This window comes from Podarcis gaigeae (genome assembly GCF_964106915.1).
Source record: "Podarcis gaigeae genome assembly, chromosome: 8".
Classification (NCBI taxonomy): domain Eukaryota; kingdom Metazoa; phylum Chordata; class Lepidosauria; order Squamata; family Lacertidae; genus Podarcis; species Podarcis gaigeae.
Genome location: NC_139684.1, coordinates 12,758,515 through 12,784,387, shown reverse-complemented (window position 1 = coordinate 12,784,387; position 25,873 = coordinate 12,758,515). Strand labels below are relative to the sequence as shown.

Below are 25,873 nucleotides of genomic sequence, written 5' to 3'. Positions count from 1 at the left end.
CCCATTTCCCCCCTCCCCAAGAAAAACCCTCCCTCACCCCCAAGACTTCCGTCAGCTCCTCTCTCTTTCAACACATGTTATTTTCTGCATATTGTAAAATTGTAAATCAATTATCTGTCTATTATGTTAACAATCAATAAATTTGTGTATGTTTATTCAAAACCTGCCAAGAACTCCAGTTCATTTTGTTGTTTTTTTAAGGAGTTTGTAAAAAGTTCCCGTTCTTCTTTAAAGTCACAGTTGTCCTTGTCTCGCAGTTTGTATGTCAATTTCGCCAATACAGTGGTAAAGTGAAGTAAAGGTAAAGGGGCCCCTGACCATTAGGTCCAGTCGTGGCCGACTCTGGGGTCGCGGCGCTCATCTCGCTTTATTGGCCGAGGGAGCCGGCGTACAGCTTCCGGGTCATGTGGCCAGCATGACTAAGCCACTTCTGGCGAACCAGAACAGCGCACAGAAACGCCGTTTACTTTCCTGCCGGAGCGGTACCTATTTATCTACTTGCACTTTGATGTGCTTTTGAACTGCTAGGTTGGCAGGAGCAGGGACCGAGCAACAGGAGCTCACCCCGTCGTGGGGATTCGAACCGCCGACCTTCTGATCGGCAAGTCCTAGGCTCTGTGGTTTAACCCACAGCGCCACCCGCGTCCCTTAATACAGTGGTACCTCGGGTTAAGTACTTAATTCGTACCGGAGGTCTGTTCTTAACCTGAAACTGTTCTTAACCTGAAGCACCACTTTAGCTAATGGGGCCTCCTGCTGCTGCTGCCATGCCGCTAGAGCCCAATTTCTGTTCTTATCCTGAAGCAAAGTTTTTAACCTGAAGCACTATTTCTGGGTTAGCAGAGTGTGTAACCTTAAGTGTATGTAACCCAAGGTACCACTGTACCTTGGTTGTCGAACTTAAACCATTCCGGGAGTCGACTCCCAGAACCGTTCGAAAACCAAGGTGCAGCTTCCGATTGGCTGCAGGAACTTTCTGCACTCAATTGGAAGCTGTTGAAGCCATGGTCGCAGTTCGGCTTCCAAAAAAACATTTGCAAACCAGAACGCTTTGGGGTTTGTGGCGTTCGGGAACCGATTTGTTCAGGAGCCAAGCCGTTCGACAACCAAGATACCACTGTGTTATACAACCCGTAATGGAGCACTCACTCCAACAGGAGACAGTTCAGCTTCCAAAAAAACATTTGCAAACCAGAACGCTTCGGGGTTTGTGGCGTTCGGGAACCAATTTATTCAGGAGCTAAGCCGTTCGACAACCAAGGTACCACTGCGTTATACAACCCGTAATGGAGCACTCACTCCAACAGGAGACAGTGAGGGCCACCAAACTCAACAGCGGACTCACCGATGTGGTTACTCGTGTGGTTGTGCAGGGGAGGCTCCACAAATGCCCCTCCGTCCACCTGCAGCAGCTCAGCACCTTCGGGATCAAGGACAGGAGTGTTTTCCATTTCCAAGACGGAGACGCCGTCAGGGGCTTCTGCGAGAGGTTCGGGATTCAGCTGGTCCCCCACTCCTGATCCATGCTCTTCAGAGTCCGGCCCATCAATCCTCTCCTTGCAAAGACAGAAAACCAGGAGATCAAGGGGGGAAGGGTCTATCCTGCGCAGGAAGGCAAGCCATCTATTCTCACTGCCCAGTTCTCCCTCTCTGGCTTTCCCCACCGTCAAGATTTAGGCTGCAAAAAAGGTAAAGGGACCCCTAACCATTAGGTCCAGTCATGGCCGACTCTGGGGTTACGGTGCTCATCTCGCTTTACTGGCCGAGGGAGCCGGAGTACAGCTTCTGGGTCATGTGGCCAGCTTGACTAAGCCGCTTCTGACGAACCAGAGCAGCGCACGGAAATGCCGTTTACCTTCCCACCGGAGCGGTACCTATTTATCTACAGTGGTACCTCAGGTTACAGACGCTTCAGGTTACAGACGCTTCAGGTTACAGACTCCGCTAACTCAGAAATATTACCTCAGGTTAAGAACTTTGCTTCAGGATGAGAACAGAAATCGAGCTCCGGTGACACGGTGGCAGTGGGAAGCCCCATTAGCTAAAGTGGTGCTTCAGGTTAAGAACAGTTTCAGGTTAAGAACAGACCTCCAGAACGAATTAAGTTCTTAACCTGAGGTACCACTGTACCGCTCATCACCTGTAACCAATAAAGTTGTGGCCTTTTTTAGCCTATTATCCTTAATAATTGTGTCAAGTGTCATTATTTCCACCTGGGGGGTAGGGCGGGAACTCGCCGCGCAATATAAATCACAAATAAAATGTAGTAAAATGTCACATTACAGCGGACACTCGGGTTGCGAACGTGATCTGTGCGGGATGCACATCCGCAACCCGCAGCGCCCCTCTGCACATGTGGGTTGTGATTCAGTGCTTCTGCACATGCGCAAAGCACAATTTAGTGCTTCTGTGCATGCGCTGAAACCTGTAAGTATCCTGTTCCGGTACTTCCGGGTTCAGCACAGTGCGCAACCCGAAATCGTGCAACGTGAAGCGTCTGTAACCCGAGGTAGGACTGTACAAGTATCTTCACATTCCTGCCAGTGACTTTATATTTTTACAGTGATCTTTTAAACAAAGTAAGAATTTATCCCAGTCCTTTTCAAATACCGTATTTTTAGCTCTATAAGACGCACCAGACCATAAGGCACACCTAGTTTTGGGAGGAGGAAAACAAGAAAAAAAATATTCTGAATCCCAGAAGCCTGAACAGCAAGAGGGATCGCTGCGCGGCAAAAGCAGCCATCCCTCTTGCTGTTCTGGCTTCTGGGATAGCTGCACAGCCTGCATTCGCTCCATAAGACGCACACACATTTCCCCTTACTTTTTAGGAGGGGAAAAGTGAGTCTTATAGAGCAAAAAATACGGTACTTGATCTTCCTGGTTTCGGATTTTTTTCTGTCAATTTTGCCATCTCTGCATAGTCCACCAGTTTCGCCTGCCATTCCTCTTTCTACGGTATTTCTTCTTGCCCTCCCCTTCTTTTCTTAGTTCCAGCGGTTCCTGAACAGTTTTTTTAATAGCAACAGCTGGAAACAGAAAGCTTTATTTAACCCTTTGATATGCTGAATTGCAAGGCAAGGGATCACACTTACTTCGCAAATCTTCGCCGGGTTAGAGGCTGCAAAAGAGAGAGAAAATGAGAGGAGGGATTAAATCTCTCGCCATTCAATGTTTCTGCATTAATTTCTGGAGACAGCAATCCCAAAAGGTTTCCCTCTCCCTACACAAACAAAGCGTCTCATTCTTTAATTAGGAAAGGTCTCTGCCAAAGAAGATAATTGATGGCCTCGGGCTTTCAAAATCTTTTTAAAGAAGGAGAGATTGTTTTTTATTTATTTCATAAAATTTATATGCATTTATATTTCATGAAATGTGTATGTGATTGTAAAAAAACAAAAAAACAAGCCAAATCCCATCAGGGGTTTACAAATAGAATAAAAGCATGAAATTATCAGTTAAAAGCAGGTAAAAGCAACTATTCAAAATTAATTAAAATCAGTGGCAAGAAGATTAAAACACCTGCCAGCATTCTACGTGATACAGGCTTTCACCAAAACAAAATGTTCTTAGCAGATGATGTTTTTAGTGACATCAAGTACGATCCATCACTGTACTCTTTTTGGCACCAGCCAAAAACATTACGATTTAGGCAAGCCTACCCGGATGTGGGTGGCGCTGTGGGTTAAACCACAGAGCCTAGGACTTGCCGATCAGAAGGTCGGTGGTTCGAATCACCATGACGGAGTGAGCTCCCGTTGCTCTGTCCCTGCTCCTGCCAACCTAGCAGTTCGAAAGCATGAAGTGCAACTAGATAAATAGGTATCGCTCCGGCGGGAAGGTAAACGGCGTTTCCGTGCGCTGCTCTTAATCATGCTGGCCACACGACCCGGAAGCTGTACGCCAGCTCCCTCAGCCAATAAAGCAAGATGAGCGCCGCAACCCCAGAGTCGGCCACAACTGAACCTAACGCTCAGGGTTCCTTTACCTTTACCCAGACAAGTAGAAGGCTGATGTGTCCTTTAATCTGTTTTTAATTTATTGCTGTTTTTAATTTATTGCTGTAATTTAATCTGTTTTTAATTTATTCTTTAAAAAAACACAGTTTCAAGTAGTAGTATAATTTTTATGAACTCTACAGATTAAAATATATGGATTAGGAAAACCCATAGAGAACGTTTGTTGACGGCTCTGAGCTTAAACAGAGCCTCCGGACTCAGCACCCCCAGGTAGGGCCAGTGATGATTCTTGCCAGAAATCCTGGAGAGCAGCTGCCAGCCCATGCAGGCAATACTGAGGTAGATGGACCTATGGTGTCCTATGTTCCTCTGATATTCATGCAAAGCAATGCATGATGGGCTACACTGAGCTCCCAGGACAGGGAGAACCTGAAACTTTATAAGCTGCAACCTGGTACCCAAAACAAAGGGAACTGTGCCACCTACTGTTAAAATGAAGTCATGACAAGAGCCCAACTCGGCCAGAGCTCTTCCATCATTTACTGAATTTGTGGGCAGGCAACACGAACTCTTGTCTCTCTAAAGAGCTTTTGACTTGGATGTTAGCTTCCCTTGGGATTTCAAAAGCCCAGCAATGGAAAACCTCAATAAGTCTGCTTTTGGCTGTGTCAGTCAGTCACTTTTATTGCACATAGCCAAAGGCTGCCGCAATGTACACAGAATCACTCACCAATTGAAAGAAAATATACTGGATTGATACAAAAAACTTGAAACATTTATATTATTAAGACATTACCTACTCTAAAGAGAGCTATAAAAGTACCTTAATATACAGGTTAAAGCATTAAACAATAAAATTTATAGGCTGAAATTATCACATGGCCACTAATATATTAAAAAATAAAGTTAACAGTAATTAATACAATGTGCAATTATATTCGGAGTTTGGTGATAAAGATAGAATATAGCTTGATGTAGATAGGATCAAATAAATTCATCTCCTTTACAGTTGGGGCTATCTTAGCTATATATTAGCTCTAATTTTCCTAGCTGCAAAGAGTGCTACACGCCAGGTCACATACTTATCTGAGGAGATATAAAATCATATCAGAGGGGTTCTGGCCAGGGGACCTTGTCATTATAGGTGCTAAAAATTGTTCTCTTGCTTCGTTATATAAGGGGCAGCGCAAGATATAATGCGTAAGGTCCTCTACTTCAGGACATCCCCTAATGCAAACACGTTCATTTGTTGTTATGCCTCTGTGTCTCCCATCTCTATAAGCAGAGTATATTGTATTTAATCTTTTAGCTGGGTGGTATAAGAACTTATGGACTTTGGCCATTGCGGCAAAAATTACCGTAAATGGCATGTTTCGGGGGGGGGGGGTAGTGTTTGAAGGATCCAGGATCCGGAACACTTTTTTGAGATCTGGTGGGATTTTATTTCCTACGTTTCTGACTTGGATTGCTCATCATGTCTCAGTTATAAATTGGAATGTTTGGTGTTCTTTATTTCCTATTTACTGGGTGTTTGGTTTGTATATGGTATGACGTAATACCTTGTCAAGGGACGTGGGTGGCGCTGTGGGTTAAACCACAGAGCCTAGGACTTGCTGATCAGAAGGTCGGCGGTTCGAATCCCCGCGATGGGGTGAGCTCCTGTTGCTCGGTCCCTGCTCCTGTCAACCTAGCAGTTCAAAAGCACATCAAAGTGCAAGTAGATAAATAGGTACTGCTCTGGCGGGAAGGTAAATGGCATTTCTGTGCGTTGCTCTGGTTCGCCAGAACCTTAGTCCTGCTGGCCACGTGACCCGGAAGCTGTACGCCGGCTCCCTCAGCTAATAAAGCGAGATGAGCGCTGCAACCCCAGAGTCGGTCACAACTGGACCTAATGGTCAGGGGTCCCTTTACCTTTACCTTTTAATACCCTGTCACTGCACTTCTGGGTTGTTAACAATGTGATATGTTGTTATATATATATATCTCTTATAATAACCAGCACCTTGAAGATTGAGCATAGATTTCCTGCGGAAGAAGGTCAGCTCACTCTTCGCTGCATGGGGGACGATCCACGCCTTGCAAAACCTCCTCCGCCAGAACATCACCAAGCCGGCAAACAGGACCAACACGGAAAGGAGGACAGCAACCAAGAGGGTGAAATCAGTCTCCCCTGAAAAGCCAAAGACAAACAGAGGAATGGGCAAGGGATGAGAGGAAAGGGTGAGGAAGAAATATACAATGGTACCTCGGGTTAAGAACTTAATTCGTTCCGGAGGTCCATTCTTAACCTGAAGCTGTTCTTAACCTGAAGCACCTCTTTAGCTAATGGGGCCTCCCGCTGCTGCTGCGTGATTTCTGTTCTCATCCTGAAGCAAAGTTCTTAACCTGAAGACTCTGGGTTAGCAGAGTCTATAACTTGAAGTGTCTAACCTGAAGCGTCTGTAACCCGAGGTACCACTGTATGTGGAAGGTGGTTTAAAGAAGCAACCACTGTAGAACTGAGTAATGTCTTGTGATCTGTTCATTTTGGAAAGTGCAGCAGAAGGAATTTCTGCACCTTTAATAATAATAATAATAATAATAATTTATTTATACCCCGCCCATCTGGCTGGGCTTCCCCAGCCACTCTGGGTGGCTTCCAACAAAGTATTAAAATACAGTAGTCTGTTAAACATTAAAAGCTTCCCTAAAGAGGGCTGCCTTCAGATGTCTTCTAAAAGTCTGGTAGTTGTTCTTCTCTTTGATAACTCTATAGATATAGATTTGGGGGATTTTTAGTTGAGGCAGTTGGCCGTTCCAGCCCCTTGACTCCTGAAGGCTAGACTACAGTAATGCATTGTCGTGTGGGGCTGCCTTGGGAGACAGTCAGGAAAACTTTACTTGGTCCAGAACACAGGCGCTAGGGTTTTCCCTGGGAGCCAGGGGATCAGATCAGATCACACTGATCTTTCTTGCCAACTGTTTTTAAATATTGTGTCTTTGAAATCACTGTGACTCGCCCTGGTACTTCATAGGGAAGGGTGACTGAGCAGGGCTTTTCTTGACACAGCGACTGGATCTACTCGGTGCAGAAGTTCAGCTTCTCGAAACACAAAAACACAGTCCTAAACAAAGTCACAGAAAAGAGAAAAGCAGCCGACGTTTTTGCAGTTTGCTTTTGGAAAAGAGTGGACAGTGCTTTGAAGACGCAGACCCCATTGGCACTTTAATTTTAAAGCTGCATTGTACCACTTTAAACAGGATTTCACAGGATGCTTTGGGTGGAAGCCATGAATAATAATAATAATAATAATAATAATAATAATAATTTATTTATACCCCGCCCATCTGGCTGGGTTTCCCCCAGCCACTTTGGGCGGCTTCCAGCAGAATATTAAAATACAATGATTCATCAAATATTAAAAGCTTCCCTAAACAGGGCTGCCTTAAGATGTCTTCTAAAAGTCCAATACAGTAGTACCTCAGGTTAAGTACTTAATTTGTTCCGGAGGTCTGTTCTTAACCTGAAACTGCTCTTAACCTGAAGCACCACTTTAGCTAATGGGGCCTCCTGCTGCTGCTGCGCCGCCGGAGCACAATTTCTGTTCTCATCCTGCAGCAAAGTTCTTAACCTGAAGCACTATTTCTGGGTTAGCGGAGTCTGTAACCTGAAGCATATGTAACCCGAGGTACCACTGTAGTTGTTTATTTCTTTGACATCTGATGGGGGGGGCGCAATGACTGCTTAAAGAGGTACGATACAGCTTTAAATGTACAGCGCAGATGAGGCCTAACTCTTGATTTGTCCCCATACCTCCCTGCCAACCAACACCATTTGCAAACCTCTGTTTGGTTTCTTCACAGGCAAGATGTGGGTGGAGTTGAATTCGCCTCTGCCTTCGCTGACCGTTGTGCTGAGGACGCTGGCCAGCGAGGGGTCCAGGTGAATGGCAGTTGTGCCCACTGGTGTCGTTGACTGCCCAGGCGAGTGGTCCAGGCAGCGTTCGTCCTGCGTGGTTGCCCCTTTGCCCAGAAGGACCTTGTTTAACTTGGCACAGCTGGGGGTGAGTGAGAAGGAGGGAGAGGAAAAAGAAACCTTTTATTACATGTGGTGGACCTGTCCTACGGTGAAGGACTTCTGGGAAATGATATATAATGAGATGAAAAAAATGTTGAAATATACATTTATAAAGAAACCAGAAGCATTTTTACTGGGCAATGTAGGAAGTGATATAAACAGGAAAGAATGTAAGCTGTTTTTATCATAGCTGACCGATTTGAAAATAAGGGACCAGCAGCCTCAAAAATAAGGGATCGGCAGCCAAAATAAGGGATTTTCCAAGCACAGGTATGTTCAACTTCTGAGCCCCTCCGAGCCAAAGGCAGAAAGCCCAGCCAGCAGCCAAATGAAGCCTCAAGCGGTGGTTCCCACAGCACAGCAACCCGGCAAAGGGGATGCAGCAAAGAAAACCACAGTCACCTCTCCGCTGGGAAGCGCTGAGCAAAGGCGAGTCCCCAGGCAACGCGGCCAATTTGATCGGCACAAGGCATGCAAGCTCCACCCCCCAGTCGTTCTTAGACTCCTTATTGGGTGAGCAACGCAGCCAAGCAACACAGTTGGAGCCTCCCTCCTCCCTGTCCGGCAGGGAGAGAGGGAGAGGAACTGCTTCCTTTGAAACCCGGGAAATTTAAGGGACATCATCAATAAGGGACAGCAGCGGGACACGGCGCTGGGATAAGGGACTTTCCCGCCAAATAAGGGACGGTTGACAGCTATGGTTTTTATATGCAATGACGGCAGCAAGAATATTATTGGCACAAAAATGGAAGCAGGAAGAATTACCGACGAAAGAAGAATGGAGGATGAAATTCATGGACTATGCAGAATTAGATAAATTAACAGGAAGGATTTGAAATCTGCGGGACCAGAAATTCACAGAAGACTGGTGTAAATTTACAGACTATTTGAAAAGTAACTGTGATGATCAGACTACGTTTGTAGGTTTGCAAGAAGTTTTGTGAGGTGAATTATTGGAACTATTGCAAAAATGGATAAAGGGGAGGGTGGTTAGTTAAGATAATTAAAGGCAATATGAATTTAAGAAATGCATATGAAGTGGTCAAAACGGTGGAACATCAGAGGTGCTGATGGAAGTCCAAAAAAAAATTGTATAAATGGTGAAGTTTTTTGGTATGTATTATAATTTATGGGGACGCAGGTGGCGCTGTGGGTTAAAGCCTCAGCACCTAGGACTTGCCGATCGAAAGGTCGGCGGTTCGAATCCCTGCGGCGGGGTGCGCTCCCGCTGCTCGGTCCCAGCGCCTGCCAACCTAGCAGTTCGAAAGCACCTCCGGGTGCAAGTAGATAAATAGGGACCGCTTACCAGCGGGAAGGTAAACGGCGTTTCCGTGTGCGGCTCTGGCTCGCCAGAGCAGCGATGTCACGCTGGCCACGTGACCCGGAAGTGTCTCCGGACAGCGCTGGCCCCTGGCCTCTTAAGTGAGATGGGCGCACAACCCCAGAGTCTGTCAAGACTGGCCCCTACGGGCAGGGGTACCTTTACCTTTTTTATTATAATTTATATGTTAAAATTGATTAAAAATTATTATTAAATAAAGGAATATTAGGTCTTGAATTGCCCAAGAAAGATGTAAAGGTATTTTTGTATACCACAACTGCTGCTCGAATTTTAATAGCCAAGAAGTGGAAAACACAAGAATTACCAACTGTGGAAGAATGGCAGATGAAGATGATGGACTTTATGGAGCTAGCTGACCTCACTGGAAGAATCCACGACCAGAAAGAAGAGGAATATCAAGAGGATTGGAAGAAATTTAAAGACTATTTGAACAAATATTGTAACATTAAAAAATAGAAGTTACCTGAAAGTACTAAATAGGCCTAGGATTAAATTAGGGTTTAATTAAATAAATGGGACTTAGAATGTTAAGAAAAGTTAAGAAATTGGACTATAATTGGAATATTGTTTTTGAATAATGGTATTGGAAAACTGCTACATTCAGTTACAAGGAAATTCAGATGGGAGGGACTAGAGGAAGTCAAGCAATACGTTTATGAGGTTGGAAGTTTAATTAATTAATTAATTAATTAATTAATTAATTTGTATTGCTTATGTGTTTGTTGTTATATCTTTTGTTGTTACTCGTTTTATTTGTTCTATTTCTCTTTTTATTTTTGTTTCATTTGTTTTACAGTATGTGTTATATTTGTAGGAAATGCAATAAATATTATTGTAAAAAAAAAAAAAAGAGGGGGGAAAAACCCAATACAACAAGAGAAGTGTTACAAACGACCCTGTAAGGTAGTCCACTGGGTTTTAGTTTTTATCCGCAGGATAGGACCCTCTATAACAGGCACCGCCAAATTCGGCCTTCCAGCTGTTTTGGGACTACAACTCCCATCATCCCTGACCACTGTTAGCTAGGGATGATGGGAGTTGTAGTCCCAAAACAGCTGGAGGGCCGAGTTTGGGGGTGCCTGCTCTATACGTACACACTAGATACAGTATTGCAGAGGAAGTTATCACTCACTCGGTGCGAGGCTTGCAGGTTTGGGTGCTGGAATCTTCATCAGAGAATGTACCCGAAGGGCATTCTTCACAGATGGTATCTGTGTCAGGGGTGCCTGATGAAAATAATGATAAAAGACTACTGTAATTTAGGGATGCGGGTGGCGCTGTGGGTTAAACCACAGAGCCTAGGACTTGCCGATCAGAAGGTCAGCGGTTCGAATCCCTGCAACGGGGTGACCTCCTGTTGCTCGGTCCCTGCTCCTGCCCACCTAGCAGTTCGAAAGCACATCAAAGTGCAAGTAGATAAATAGGTGGCAGGATCTCCCCGCCGCCCAATGGCAGAACACGTTTCCCCCCAAAGCAAAGCAAAGACAGGGTCTCAATTGCTTTACGATACAATAATCTTTATTGTCATTGTCCCATACAGAACAACGAAATTGAAAAAATCTACATCAGACATTCAAAAACCAACAAGCCTGCTATCCCAGCTATCCCAGCCTGGTTAACCTCCTAAAAGCTCTGGTACCCCATAATCAAATACTCCCACAGAGACTACCTTATACTGCGTTTAAAACCAAAATCGCATTTGGATAAAAACTGTTTCTCAGGTGGCTAGTCCTGGTCTTTATAAACCTATACCTTCTTCCAGAAGGCAGAAGATGAAAGAGATCATTTCTGGGGTGCGCACTATCTCTGCAGCTTTCTTATGACACCTGGAAGCACAGATTTGATCCAAGGTGGGAAGAGTGAACCCAATTATTCTCTCCGCAGTCTTTACAACCCTGGACAGCATTGTTTTTCCCCTGACCGTGCAGCTCCCAAACCACTTACACAGACCATCAGTTAATACACTCTCAACAGTACAATACATTCTCAACAGTACCTACCTTTGGTCTTGACCCCAGAGCCCGGCTTGCAAGTGGTCAGCGGGACGCAGGTAATACAGGTGCCCGTCGACGGCTCCTTACAGTACCATCCAGGCTGGCATTGGCACTCCCGGTTGGTATGGTTGGTGCAAGGACGTTTTTCTACTAGGTGGCGGTCTGTTGGAGAGGACCCAAACAGATGCTGTTTTAGTCCACAACGCCCCTGCAAAGTAGGTTAGGCTGAGAGGTAGCGACTGAACGAGACCTGCCCAGCGAGCTTTGTGGCCGAATGAGGATTTGGACCCAGATTCTAGATCAGGGTGGTCTAACCTCAGGAAAAACTTTCTAGGCATCAGAAAAAAACAACAACCTATCTGATGGTAAGAGCTGTTTGACTGTGGAACGGTCCCTCTCTGGAGGTTGTGGACTCTCCTTCCTTGGAGGTTTTTAAACAGAGATTAGATGGTGCTGGAGGAGACTCTTGAGAGTCCCATGGACTGCAAGAAGATCAAAACTATCCATTCTGAAGGAAATCAGCCCTGAGGGTTCACTGGAAGGACAGATCCTGAAGCTGAGGCTCCAATACTTTGGCCACCTCATGAGAAGAGAAGACTCCCTTGAAAAGACCCTGATGTTGGGAAAGATGGAGGGCACAAGGAGAAGGGGACGACAGAGGACGAGATGGTGGGACAGTGTTCTCAAAGCTACCAGCATGAGTTTGACCAAACTGTGGGAGGCAGTGGAAGACAGGAGTGCCTGGCATGCTCTGGTCCAGGGGGTCACGAAGAGTCGGACACGACTAAACGACTAAACAACAACAACAAGATGGCCATCTGTCAGAGATACTTTAGCTGAGATTCCTGCATTGCAGAGGGGTTCGACTAGATGGTCCTTAGGGTCCCTTCCAACTCTACAGTCATTACAACTCTACAGTCACTACAGTCTACAGCTTACGCGCAGGGATCGGGGTCCCCCCCCGTGGGGGGGCAGCACCCTGTTGCAACAGTTGAATAAAGATCTGGCTTACTAGCTGCTTTGCTTCTCAATATGCTCTGGTTGGCCTCTGTTGTTTTCTCCTACCGATAGAGAACCTACTTAAGGACTCTATATGGGCTCTTAAAGGTAAAGGTAAAGGGACCCCTGACCATTAGGTTCAGTTGCAGACAACTCTGGGGTTGCGGCGCTCATCTCGCTTTATTGGCCGAGGGAACCGGCATACAACTTCCGGGTCACGTGGCCAGCATGACTAAGCCACACGGAAATGCTGTTTACCTTCCCGCTGGAGCGGTACCTATTTATCTACTTGCACTTTGACGTGCTTTCGAAGTGCTAGGTTGGCAGGAACTGGGACCGAGCAACGGGAGCTCACCCCGTCGTTGGGATTCGAACCGCCAACCTTCTGGTTTAACTCACATCATCACCCACGTCTTATGAGGCCCTTAGGTACCCCATAAGGGAAAGGGAGCAGTAGTTTTCTTATAACATGCTGAAGTCTTTACCACGGACTCTGACACTTGAGGGACTGGGCTGGTGCAGGAGGACGCGAGCCCAGGCGCCAGTCGAAAAGGCAGTGTGCTGCAAAGGGCAACGGGTGCCTGGGGGCAAATACCTGGCAGGCACTGCTTACAAGCCTCACAACGGGGCGTGACGTGAGCGTCGTTCAGGTAGTGGTCGGCTCGGCACAGGTTCTTTTTGCAGTCCGTGAGATTCGCAGGGCAAGTCACAGTCTGGGTGTATCCTAAAAATAAAATTAAAATGGAGAGGAGGCCGCTCTTAACCCAATCCCAGGGCCTTGCAGATCCCACTGTGAGACGGTTGGAAAGGACTCTAGTTTTCACCAAACATGGCTTTTCTGCCCATTTAAAATTTGGTTTATTGTCTTGTGAGGATGATATTGCGGTAAGACAGGCCAGCTGCCTGTTAAAGCCCCTGGTAAATACATCTCTGCTGGCACATATTTTTGATCAGAATACAGTGGTACCCCTGGTTACGAACTTAATTCGTTCCGGAGGTCCGTTCTTAACCTGAAACCGTTCTTAACCTGAGGTACCACTTTAGCTAATGGGGCCTCCCGCTGCCGGGGCGCAATTTCTGTTCTCATCCTGAAGCAAAGTTCTTAACCAGAGGTACTACTTCCGGGTTAGTGGAGTCTGTAACCCGAAGTGTTTGTGACTCGGGTGTTTCCAACCCGAGGTGCCACTGTAAAAGGAGAGGTTTTTAATTAAAAGTTTGCTTCCCATGCAGCAAGTTTCAAAATTGTTCCTGAGAGATGCAGGATCCTGAACTTTATTAAACCATGGGTGGGGGGCTCCTTTAAGAGTTGATGACACCCAGCTCTACCTCTCTTTTAAATCAGAACCAGTGAAGGCAGTGAAGGTCCTGTGTGAGTGCCTGGAAGTGGTTGGAGGATGGATGGCGGCCAACAAATTGAGGCTGAATCCTGACAAGACAGAAGTACTGTTTGGGGGGGATAGGGGCGGGCGGGTGTGGGAGACTCCCTGGTCCTGAATGGGGTAGCTGGACTCACAGCTGTCCAGGGAGGCGCAGGTTAATTCTGTGTCCAGGGCGGCTGTCTACCAGCTCCATCTGGTCCGCAGGCTGAGACCCTACCTGCCTGCAGACTGTCTCGCCAGAGTGGGACATGCTCTAGTTATCTCCCACCTGGACTACTGCAATGCGTTCTACGTGGGGCTACCTTTGAAGGTGACCTGGAAACTGCAATTAATCCAGAACGCGGCAGCTAGACTGGTGACTGGGAGTGGCTGCCGGGACCACATAACACCGGTCCTGAGAGATCTGCATTGGCTCCCAGTACGTTTCCGAGCACAATTCAAAGTGTTGGTGCTGACCTTTAAAGCCCCAAACGGCCTCGGTCCTGTATACCTGAAGGAGCGTCTCCATCCTCATCGTTCAGCCCGGACACTGAGATCCAGCGAGGAGGGCCTTCTGGCAGTTCCCTCATTGTGAGGTTACAAGGAACCAGACAGAGGGCCTTCTTGGTAGTGGCGCCTGCCCTGTGGAATGCCCTCCCTTCAGATGTGAAGGAAATAAGCAGTTATCTTATCTTTAAAAGACATCTGAAGGCAGCCCTGTTTAGGGAAGTTTTTAATATTTAATGCTTTGTTGTTTTTAACACTCGATTGGAAGCCGCCCAGAGTGGCTGAGGAAACTCAGCCAGATGGGCGGGGTATAAATAATTTATTATTATTATTATTATTATTATTATTATTATTATTATTATTCCCTCCACCAACACGACTCAGGAATCTCCTTCCCCACCTTATAGGGGCAGCCTTAAGTCCTGCAAAGCCTGTATCTGCTGCTTGCAGTGGAATAGCCCAGGCTGAAACTGACCAACTGCAGCAAAAACAAAGCCTTAAAAGGGGTCCTGACCGGATTATACATCTCTATTTCAGCACCCAGGACTGGAAGGGGAACACCCTTCTATTTAACGCCAGCCCCTGACGGCGCGCCGTTAAAACCCAACAGAAAAAAGAACCGTCAGAAGGAGAAAATGTCAGAAATTTCCTCTAGAAAGACAGTAAAAACACCCCCCACCCACAGAGTTCTCTTAAGTTCCTCGAGGGGAGTTTTGGGGCTTGGCTTCCAAGGCCGCAGAGTTTGCAAACTTTGGTGAGTCACCCAGCTCACCTCAGAGAGCCCCCCAAAAGCACCATATTTCCGGAGGGAGGGACGCTCCCCCTTCTGGCGTGACAGACCACATCTCTCTGGTTTTTATGAAGAAACCACAACTAAGACTGCTCATGTCGGTTTTTGCACAGCAAAATCTCCTTGCACACATCTGCACACCCGACCACTTCAACCCGCGGATCTGGCCTTGTTACAACTGCTGCATAGCAGTTCCTTCCACATTTGCAAGAACTGCATCTTTTAGTGTGGCAGAAGCAGCACTTTGGAACTCCCTGCCACATGACATCAGGCAGCCGTCTTCGCTGTGCTTTTCTCAGCGCCTGCTAAAAACATCCTTGTTCAGACGAGCGTGCCCAGATGTTTAGAACGCGTGTTTTTAATTCGTTGCTGGTTTTAATTCCGCCCTCCCAGCGATCTAATTGCTTCTGCTAATTATCTTACTGCTTTATTCTTCTTGTCAACCACCTTGAGGTTCTCTACAACCAAGCGGTATGCAAGTTTCATGAAATAAAGCTGAGAGAATAAATAAGGAGGAATAATGATATTTAACCTCATTTCCTATGTTGCACTTTTACAGTGTTATGAGCTCACCTGGGAACAGGTGCTGGGAGGGGGGGTAGAAAGCCAGTCAGCAAAGGGTTAAGGACCTCGGGCCAGAGAGACATGCGTGGCCCTCCAGGATTCTCTCCCTGGCCCTCAGAACTCTCCACAGGCCACACCCTCTTCTATCCAGGCCACACCCTCTCATTGATCCTGCTTCCTGCCCCAATAGATTTTGCCAGACTGGAATGTGCCCTTTGCAGATCCCCTTAAACTCTATGATTCCAGAGGTACTGACCTGAGGGGCACTGGTAGCAGCACCGTAGGGGTTCTTTGTTGGACCCGATGACCAGCCCCAAGCAAGGCAAATGACTTGATCCCTAGAAAGGCAGAAAGACAAAAGCCATAATTAAAAGATGAGGGGCTGCATGTTTCTCCTGTGTTGAGAAGGGCAGAGTCTGTGTTTCTAAATACATCCAAAAGAATGCACAAGACATTGAAATATGGTGGAACTCTCCACATAATGACCAGGACTTGAGTGTTGTTTCTCAAAAGAAAGGGGAAATAGTTTCAGGCGCGGTTTCAGGAGGGGGAGATGACTGGTGGTTTTTTCGTGGTTTCTATTTTGATTCCATTTGAGGCCTTAAAAAGAATGGTGGGGGGCCAAAACAGCTGATGGAACTCCCTGCCACAAGATCTGGCAAAACCCATGTGCTTTAGAAAGGGTTAGACAAATTCATTAGCCCCTAAGAAAAGCCTGGTTGCTGGATCAGGCCAGGCAGTGACCCCTCTAGTCCAGCATCCTGTTCCCCTCAGTGCTCATTCCTGACCATCAGCTCTGTTTGCTAGCGCTGATGGGATTTGCAGTTCAGCAACATCTTGTGGACCAAAGGTTCTCCACTCTATCATGTCACTCGCCTTTTCTCTAAACTAAAAAGCCTCAGACGCTGCAAACTTTCCTTGCAGGGAACGAAAGGAACATTCTGGAACCGGCGTAAACAGAAAGGCGTACAAAGCCTTAGTCACAAACTCGTGCAGTGTGCAGCAGCTTTTACTCTCAGGGAATCAAGCGTAGGATTTCAGCCACCGTGAAAGTCCAAAATTTAGTCCAAAATTATTTTATTAAACTTCAAGAAATTCCACATACAATTCCAATACATATTTTTAAAAAATCCTTATATATTATTGACTTCCCACCCCATTTTCTAGGATGCTTTTCTTATTCCCTCTTTGCTGCATCCTGTCTTCTCCCCTCATTTTACTTCATAAGAACACAATAGTCTCTCATTCTTTCTACTGCTCATAATTCAAATCCCGCTCGCTGATTCTTCAAACCATAACATTCCGCGAAGCATTTATTTCTGAGACGTCTCGTCTCCTTCTTAGGCCCTCAGAGAGCCCTGATTCTGGCTCACCCGTAAGAGAAAAGGTAGGCCGTTTCTCTAGATTCGCCTCTGAATTAAAGATGCTGAGTTTGATTTTTCTGGATGACTGGAAAAGTTGAGACTTGAGTCGAAACAAGACATACTATCAAGAGATGAAAGGGGTTGGTAGCAACAGATGTGACATTTCAATCCCTCAAAAAAAATTTGAGGTCAGTTTGACAGAGATTGTAAAATAATGACACAATTGTAGACATATGTGTGCGTCTTGAAGACTTGGGCAAGTTTATCTGCTTCTCTGCTGTTCCTCAGAACCAAAGGAGAGTCTGTCTGTCAGATCAGCCTTGAAAATAAGGGATCAGCAGCCAAAATAAGGGATTTTAGTCAACCAGCAGCCAAACGAAGCCTCAAATGGTGGTTCCCATAGCGCACCAAACTGGCAAAGGAGATGCAGCAAGGAAAACCACCGTCACCTCTCCGCTGGGAAGCGCTGAGCAAAGGCGAGTCCCCAGGCAACGCGGCCGATTTGATCGGCACAAGGCATGCAAGCTCCACCCCCCAGTCGTTCTTAGACTCCTTATTGGGTGAGCAACGCAGCCAAGCAACCCAGTTGGAGCCTCCCTCCTCCCTGGCCAGCAGGGAGGAAGGGAGAGGAGCTGCTTCCTTTGAAACCCGGGAAATTTAAGGGACATCATCAATAAGGGACAGCAGCGGGACATGGCACTGGGATAAGGGACTGTCCCGCCAAATAAGGGACGCTTGACAGCTATGGACTGACAACAGTCAAGCAAAGGTGCCAACTAGATTGTCTGGCTGCCTTGCCTCAAAAGGGATATTGCTGAGGTGGAAAAGGATCAAAGTTATCGAGGAAGGATGGATCAATTCCCCTATGAAGAAAACTTGCAGGGCTCGGGCCTTTTCAGTTCAGAGCAGTTTGTTTCCCCACCTTGGGTCTCCAGCTGTTTTTGGACTACAACTCCCATCATCCCTAGCTAACAGGACCGATGGTCAGGGGTGATGGGAATTGTAGTCCAATTGTAGCCCAAAAGGGTTTGGGAACCCTGGTTTAGAGAAAGGGCAAGAAAGAGGTGGTATGATAGGCAGGAGATCCCTGCCACCAATGTGGACTGTTTTAAATTGTTGTTGTTGTTTAGTCATTTAGTCGTGTCCGACTCTTCGTGACCCAATAGACCAGAGCACACCAGGCACTCCTGTCTTCCACGGCCTCCCACAGTTTGTTCAAACTCATGTTGGTACCTTCGAGAACATTGTCCAACCATCTCATCCTCTGTCGTCCCCTTCTCCTTGTGCCCTCCATCTTTCCCAACATCAGGGTCTTTTCCAGGGAGTCTTCTCTTCTCATGAGGTGGCCAAAGTATTGGAGCCTCAGCTTCAGGATCTGTCCTTCCAGCGAGCACTCAGGGCTGATTTCCTTAAGAATGGAGAGGTTTGATCTTCTTGCAGTCCATGGGACTCTCAAGAGTCTCCTCCAGCACCATAATTCAAAAGCATAGGATTAGCCAAATTCATGGAGGAGACGAGGGCTATTGAGGGATCTAGGATGTTTCTGCTCTGCCTCCACAAACGGGAATGTTGTAAACAAAAATCTGCCCTTTTTTTCCTTATGGGGTATCCAAGAGCCCATATAGAGTCCTTACGTAGGTTCCCTATTGGTAGGAGAGAATAACAGAGGCCAACCAGAGAATATTGAGAAGCAAAGCAACTAGTAAACTTGATCTTTATTGATCTGTTGAAACAGGGTGCTCCCCTCAGCCGCAGGAGAGAGGAGGAACCCAGAAAAATGGCATGCAAGGCCTTATATAGACTTTTGAAATTGCTACCCTGTAGATCAAGACCACCCCCAGAAACATCATACCTACATCACAGAAAGGGCGGTCTACAGCAGAAATCTGAGTGCTTTGTTTACCTCCTGTCTGCCCGGTTACCTGTTTAATGGTCACTTGATTGCATTGCCTGGGGAGCCTGGCCAGTCTTTTGTAATAATAAATACTTAAAAAATTCCTTCCAGTAGCACCTTAAAGACCTTTAAGGTGCTACTGGAAGTAATTTTTTTTGTTTTGACTATGGCAGAACAACACGGCTACCTATCTGTAACAATAAATACTTAGTTCCTAAGCCAGGTCAGGGTCACACCCTATTCATATCTTAAATGCGCCCTTAAGACAGGATTTGTGAGGAAAGAGACAATGGGAAGGTTTCCCACTTTGACCATGCAGAGAAATCAAAAATGGTTCCAAGTCGGTCTTCCTGTGCTGATCTATGTACGTGCTTGGTTGGTCCTTTTATGAACATTTAACATATTTCTGAATTATGGTGCTGGATGAGACTCTTGAGAGTCCCATGGACTGCAAGAAGATCAAACCTCTCCATTCTGAAGGAAATCAGCCCTGAGTGCTCACTGGAAGGACAGATCCTGAAGCTGAGGCTCCAATACTTTGACCACCTCATGAGAAGAGAAGACTCCCTGGAAAAGACCCTGATGTTGGGAAAGATGGAGGGCACAAGGAGAAGGGGACGGCAGAGGACGAGATGGTTGGACAGTGACCTCGAAGCTACCCGCATGAGTTTGACCAACCTGCGGGAGGCAGTGGAAGACAGGAGTGCCTGGCATGCTCTGGTCCATGGGATCAAGAAGAGTCGGACACAACTAAACAACAACAAGACCTCAAAATTCCTATCACAGGAGGCAGCAATGCTTCTGAAGACCAGTTGCTGGAAACCACAGAAAAGGAGAACTGCTCTTGTGCTCGGATCCTTCTTGCGGGTGTTCCACAGGCATCTGGTTTGCCACTAGGAAAACAGGAAGCTGGACTAGATGGGTCCTGATCCAGCAGGCTCTACTTATGCACTTACGTTCTCTGTGGGAAAACAGCAAGCAGGACTTGAGGACCGCTGTGCTCTCCCCGTTTGCAACTACAGTACCAACAACTGTAGTTGTTGGTACTGTAGGTCAGGCTGCTGGTCCACCCTGCAGACATTTGGTTGTCAAACCCAACAGCTCTTCCTGCCATCAGGTGGTGTTTTCTGCATGGCTTTGATGTCTGAGAGAAACCCTCTTCTGCCCGAGGGCCATGTTCCCTCCCTGGAAGCCTCCCAGGGGCCACATGACAACGGTGGGTGTGACAAGACATTCGTCGCTTTATAATAATTCCATGGTACCTCGGGTTAAGTACTTAATTCATCCGTATGTCCATTCTTAACCTGAAACTGTTCTTAACCTGAAGCACCACTTTAGCAAATGGGGCCTCCCGCTGCTGCTGCGCCGCCAGAGCACGATTTCTGTTCTCATCCTGAAGCAAAGTTCTTAACCCGAGGTACTATTTCTGGGTTAGCGGAGTCTGTAACCTGAAGCGTCTGTAACCTGAGGTACCACTGTAATTTATTACTTATACCCCACCCATCTGGCTGGGTTTCCCCAGCCATTCTGGGCGGCTCCTAACAGAATATTAAAAGCACAATAAAACATCAAACATTAAAAACTTCCCTAAACAGGATTGTCATCGGATGGCTTCTAAAAGTCAGGTAGTTGTTTATTTCCTTGACATCTGATGGGAGGGTTTATCACAGGGCGGGTGCCACCACCAAGAAGGCCCTCTGCCTGCTTCCCTGTAACCTCACTTCTCGCAGTGAGGAAACCACCAGAAGGCCCTTGGAGCTGGACCTCAGTGTCCGTGCTGGGTGATGGGAGTGGAGACGCTCTTTCAGGTATACTGAGCCAAGGCCGTTTAGGGCTTTCCAGGTCAGCACCAACACTTTGAATTGTGCTCGGAAACACACTGGGAGCCAATGTAGGTCTTTCAGGACCGGTGTTATGTGGTCTCGGTGGCCACTCCCAGTCGCCAGTTTTCCCTCCTCCATCCATCTCTGCACACATCAAGGCTTGTAAAATCTCCAGGGGAAATGTACAGTGGGGCGGTTGCTGGCAGGCCAGCTTTGGGCTCTTGGTTCTTCCGCGAAGAGGCTAGGGATCAAACCAGGAAATCTTCCGCATGCCGAGCTCGTGGCCTCTCGCCAAACCACGGGTCTTCCCGTCTGCGGGACTTTTCTGCACTCTTTTTACCTCCTCATTTCAAGAGCTACGAATGAGGCTACCTCGGTTCAGTTTTGACCTGGTGTTTACAGTCAACAAGTGTTTTCATTAATTAGGCATAATCTGCATTTGAACACACAGCTGGTTATTAGCTCTATTAATAGCCCTGCCTGTGCATCGGCTGGTGGCAAAAAAAAATTGAGCAAAACCCACCCACTTGTTCCTTGATGTTTCCTGTTAAGGCAAGGGTGGGAAGTCCGAGGGGTTTCCATCTGGGCCATTTTGGGGAAACCACTGCCTAAATTCAGATGCAGACTGTTTGAATGTACAAAATATAGAGTTGGAAGTGACCCTAAAGATCTTCTAGTCTGACCCCCTGCAATGCAAGGCAATATAGCTGTTCTTTTACAAGCTTTATAGACCCCAGTAAGATTTACTCCTTGCCTTTTTCATTAGAGATATGTGAGCCAAGCAAGAGAACTTGGGAGATCCATTACTGTTCCTAGATCAGTGGGAGGAAGCAGCTGGGAAGCAGATTCTGGCTAAACACCAGACCATCCGGTAATTCTGAAGATGCAGGATATCCACCCTGAAGCGTTTGATGCTAAGAACGGGGACTCATGGAGAGTTGCAACAGGCAGCTCTCACTAAAGAGGGAGTTGCCTGTCGCAACTCTGTATAAGTCCCTGTTCTGGGCATCGATGGGAAGGATTTGCAGGTTTAGCCAGTGGACCAAAACGAAGCATGCATCTGTTATCATAAGCTTAGAGCTGTGTGTGCTTTTTTTTTAGTTCTCCCAGAAAGTGCTATTCAATAACAAGGGGACGGGGTGGGGAGGGCTCACCTCTGCATCCCATTCCACTCATGGACCCAATCCAGTCCAGTCTCCTCCTGAAACAGCTGGATTCCCTAATGCTCTCTGGAGTCGCCGTAAGTGGTTAAGCAGGGCGCTGCGGTCAGAGAGGAACGGGGCTGAATCGACCGGGGTCTCAACTTGCTGGCTGTTGCCTGCAACCTTGGCATTGTCACCACCACACTCCAGCCAGCTGAACTACCCAACCTCTAGCGCTCCAGGGTTGCAGGCAGGGTTAGGTTGAACCTGGGGCAATCTGTGTGCAAGGAAAGTGCTCTGCGGAATTTCTTCAAAAGGACAAGCAAGATTCTAGTCCTCATGGTTGCAAATAAAGGGAATGCGAAGGGATGCGGGTGGCCACAGAGCCTAGGACTTGCCAATCAGAAGGTTGCAGTTCAAATCCCCGCGACAGGGTGAGCTCCCGTTGCTCGGTCCTTGCTCCTGCCAACCTAGTAGTTCGAAAGCACGTCAAAAGTACAAGTAGATAAATAGGTACCACTCCAGCGGGACGGTAAATGGCGTTTCCATGCACTGCTCTGGTTCGCCAGAAGCGGCTTAGTCATGCTGGCCACATGACCCAGAAGCTGTACGCCGGCTCCCTCGGCCAATAAAGCGAGATGAGCGCTGCAACCCCAGAGTCGGTCACGACTGGACTTAATGGTCAGGGGTCCCTTTACCTTTATCTTTACAATCGGAATGCAGGAAGCTGCCTTATTCTGAGTCAGGTCATTGGCCTACACTGGCTGGCAGGAGTGTTGTTCCCAGCCTTATCTGGTGATGCTGCCATTGGAACCTTCCGCACACAATGTAGATCAGGGGTCAGCAAACTTTTTCAGCAGGGGGCCGGTCCACTGTCCCTCAGATCTTGTGGGGGCCAGTCTATATTTTGGGGGGGAAAAATGAACGAATTCCTATGCCCCACAAATAACTCAAAGATGCATTTTAAATAAAAGCACACATTCTCCCCAAGTAAAAATACCAGGCAGGCCCCACAAATAACTCAGAGATGCATTTTAACTAAAAGGACACATTTGACTCATGTAAAAACACACTGATTCCCAGACAGTGCACGGGCCGGATTTAGAAGGCAATTGGGCCGGATCCGGCCCTCGGGCCTTAGTTTGCCTACCCATGGTGTAGATGCTCTCCCATTTGAACTGCAGCCCTTTCTCAGCACTAAACTGCTGTGTCAAAGGTAGCTGGAGGGTTACTGCACAATTTCTCAGATGTGGTCGGGTGGTTTTTGCAAAGAGCGTGCTTGGGGTGGGGACTGGGGAAAGCCGATTCAGAAAAGTGAGGGGTGCAGTTTTCTGTCTGCCGGCCAAGTCAATTCCCAAATGAGGACCGGAGCTGTTGTCACCCCACCGGTTTCCTGGTCTCGCCACTCATCTCTTGCAAACTGAAATTTTCTGAATCAGCCTTCTGGTTTCAGTGTCCTCAGAAAAATATTAGTGAATGAGTCATTTTCGGGCTGGCTTAGCCAGTAAGGGAGCCAAAGATGGCTGGGTTTCCTGCCCCCAGGAGAAAGAGCTGCTGGGTTGCACAAGATCCACAGCAACAGCTGCACGCGCGAGGTTTTGCTGTTATGCACACATGCCAGGAGGCGGACGGACACCGGCCCGTTCCCAGCCACATTAAAGCGCTCGCTCGCAGCTCCGTCCGCAGCAAAACCGCAAGAGGCAGTGCTGCGTAGTGGTTAGGGTGCAAGCGTGCTAGGACGTGGGAGAGACCCAGGTTCAAATCTGCCATTCAGCCATGAAGCTCATTAGGGTGACCTTGGGGCTGTGATAGGAATTTTGAGGTCTTAGATATATGTTAAATGTTCATAAGTGTACCAACCAAGCACGTACATAGATCAGCACAGGAAGACCGACCTGGAACCATTTTGATTCCCAACTGTCCCAAACTGACCAAATGTTTTCTCTGCAAGGTCAAAGGAAAATGGAAAAGCCTCCCCATTGTCTTTTCCTTCACAAATCCTGTCTTAAGGGTATGTCTGTGTTTGAATACCATCACTGTGATGGTATTCCAGCTGAACTATTTAAAATTTTAAAAGATGATGCTGTTAAGGTGCTACACTCAATATGCCAGCAAGTTTGGAAAACTCAGCAGTGGCCAGAAGATTGGAGAAGATCAGTCTACATCCCAATCCTAAAGAAGGGCAGTGCCAAAGAATGCTCCAACTACCGCACAATTGCACTCATTTCACACGCCAGTAAGGTTATGCTTAAAATTCTACAAGGAAGGCTCAAGCAGTATGTGGACCGAGAACTCCCAGAAGTGCAAGCTGGATTTAGAAGAGGCAGAGGAACCAGAGACCAAATTGCAAACATGCACTGGATAATGGAGAAAGCTAGAGAGTTCCAGAAAGACATCTACTTCTGCTTCATTGACTATGCAAAAGCCTTTGACTGTGTCGACCACGGCAAACTATGGCAAGTTCTTAAAGAAATGGGAGTGCCAGATCACCTCATCTGTCTCCTGAGAAATCTCTATGTGGGACAAGAAGCTACAGTTAGAACTGGATATGGAACAACTGATTGGTTCAAAATTGGGAAAGGAGTACGACAAGGCTGTATTTTGTCTCCCTGCTTATTTAACTTATATGCAGAATTCATCATGCGAAAGGCTGGGCTGGATGAATCCCTAGCCGGAATTAAGATTGCCGGAAGAAATATCAACAACCTCAGATATGCAGATGACACAACCTTGATGGCAGAAAGTGAGGAGGAATTAAAGAACCTTTTAATGAGGGTGAAAGAGGAGAGCGCAAAATATGGTCTGAAGCTCAACATCAAAAAAACGAAGATCATGGCCACTGGTCCCATCACCTCCTGGCAAATAGAAGGGGAAGAAATGGAGGTAGTGAGAGATTATACTTTCTTGGGCTCAATGATCACTGCAGATGGTGACAGCAGCCACGAAATTAAAAGACGCCTGCTTCTTGGGAGAAGGGCAATGACAGGCCTAGACAGCATCTTGAGAAGTAGAGACATCACCTTGCCAACAAAGGTTCGTATAGTTAAAGCTATGGTTTTCCCAGTAGTGATGTATGGAAGTGAGAGCTGGACCATAAAGAAGGCTGATCGCCGAAGAATTGATGCTTTTGAATTATGGTGCTGGAGGAGACTCTTGAGAGTCCCATGGACTGCAAGAAGATCAAACCTCTCCATACTGAAGGAAATCAAACCTGAGTGCTCACTGGAAGGACAGATTGTGAAGCTGAGGCTCCAGTACTTTGGCCACCTCATGAGAAGAGAAGACTCCCTGGAGAAGACCCTGATGCTGGGAAAGATGGAGGGCACAAGGAGAAGGGGACGGCAGAGGACGAGATGGTTGGATAGTGTTTTCGAGGTTACCAGCATGAGTTTGACCAAACTGCGGGAGGCAGTGGAGGACAGAGGTGCCTGGCGTTCTCTGGTCCATGGGGTCACGAAGAGTCGGACACGACTAAACGACTAAACAACAACAACAACTGTGTTTGAATAGGGTGTGAGCCTGTGACCTGGCCCAGGAACTATGGTAAGTACTGTCTTTATCATTACAAAAGACTGACCAGGCTCCCCAGGCAATCCAATCAAGTAACCTGCCAGACAGGAGATAAACAATGACAGGAGAAAAACAAAATTGAAATTTCTGTTTTAAGACTGCCTTTTTTGTGATGTAGGTATGATGTATCTGAGGAGTGGTCTTAGGTTACACCCCTTCTGTGATGTATGTATGATGTTTCTGGGGGTGGTCTTGATCTACAGGGTGGCAATTTCAAAAGTCTTTATAAGGCCTTGCGCGCCATTTTTCTGGGTTCCTGCTCCCTCCCGTGTTGTGGTGAGTGAGGACCCTGTTGCAACAGATCAATAAAGATCAGGCTTACTAGCTGCTTTGCTTCTCAATATTCTCTGGTTGGCCTCTGTTATTCTCTCCTACCAATAGGGAACCTACGTAAGGACTCTATATGGGCTCTTGGATACCGCATAAGGGAAAAGGGCAGTTTTTGTTTACAACAGGACCAGGCACTGCTTCTCTCAGCTTAGCCTACTTTGCAGGGTTGTTGTGTTGGGA

The 25,873-nt window shown here is 47.0% G+C and overlaps 1 protein-coding gene across 1 annotated transcript in view; it reads right to left on the bottom strand.

Moving 5' to 3' along the window:
- The window catches only part of TNFRSF8 (TNF receptor superfamily member 8), a 33,271-nt gene that overhangs the window by 503 nt on the left and 6,895 nt on the right, over positions 1-25,873 (bottom strand). The window contains exons 2-9 of the mRNA XM_083750255.1: positions 15,827-15,908; positions 12,947-13,075; positions 11,359-11,514; positions 10,491-10,584; positions 7,782-7,996; positions 5,962-6,129; positions 3,096-3,121; positions 1,346-1,556 (exon numbers count right to left, since the gene is read on the bottom strand). Of these exons, the coding sequence (XP_083606381.1) occupies positions 1,346-1,556; positions 3,096-3,121; positions 5,962-6,129; positions 7,782-7,996; positions 10,491-10,584; positions 11,359-11,514; positions 12,947-13,075; positions 15,827-15,908 (1,081 nt within the window). The remainder of the gene's footprint in view (positions 1-1,345; positions 1,557-3,095; positions 3,122-5,961; positions 6,130-7,781; positions 7,997-10,490; positions 10,585-11,358; positions 11,515-12,946; positions 13,076-15,826; positions 15,909-25,873) is intronic.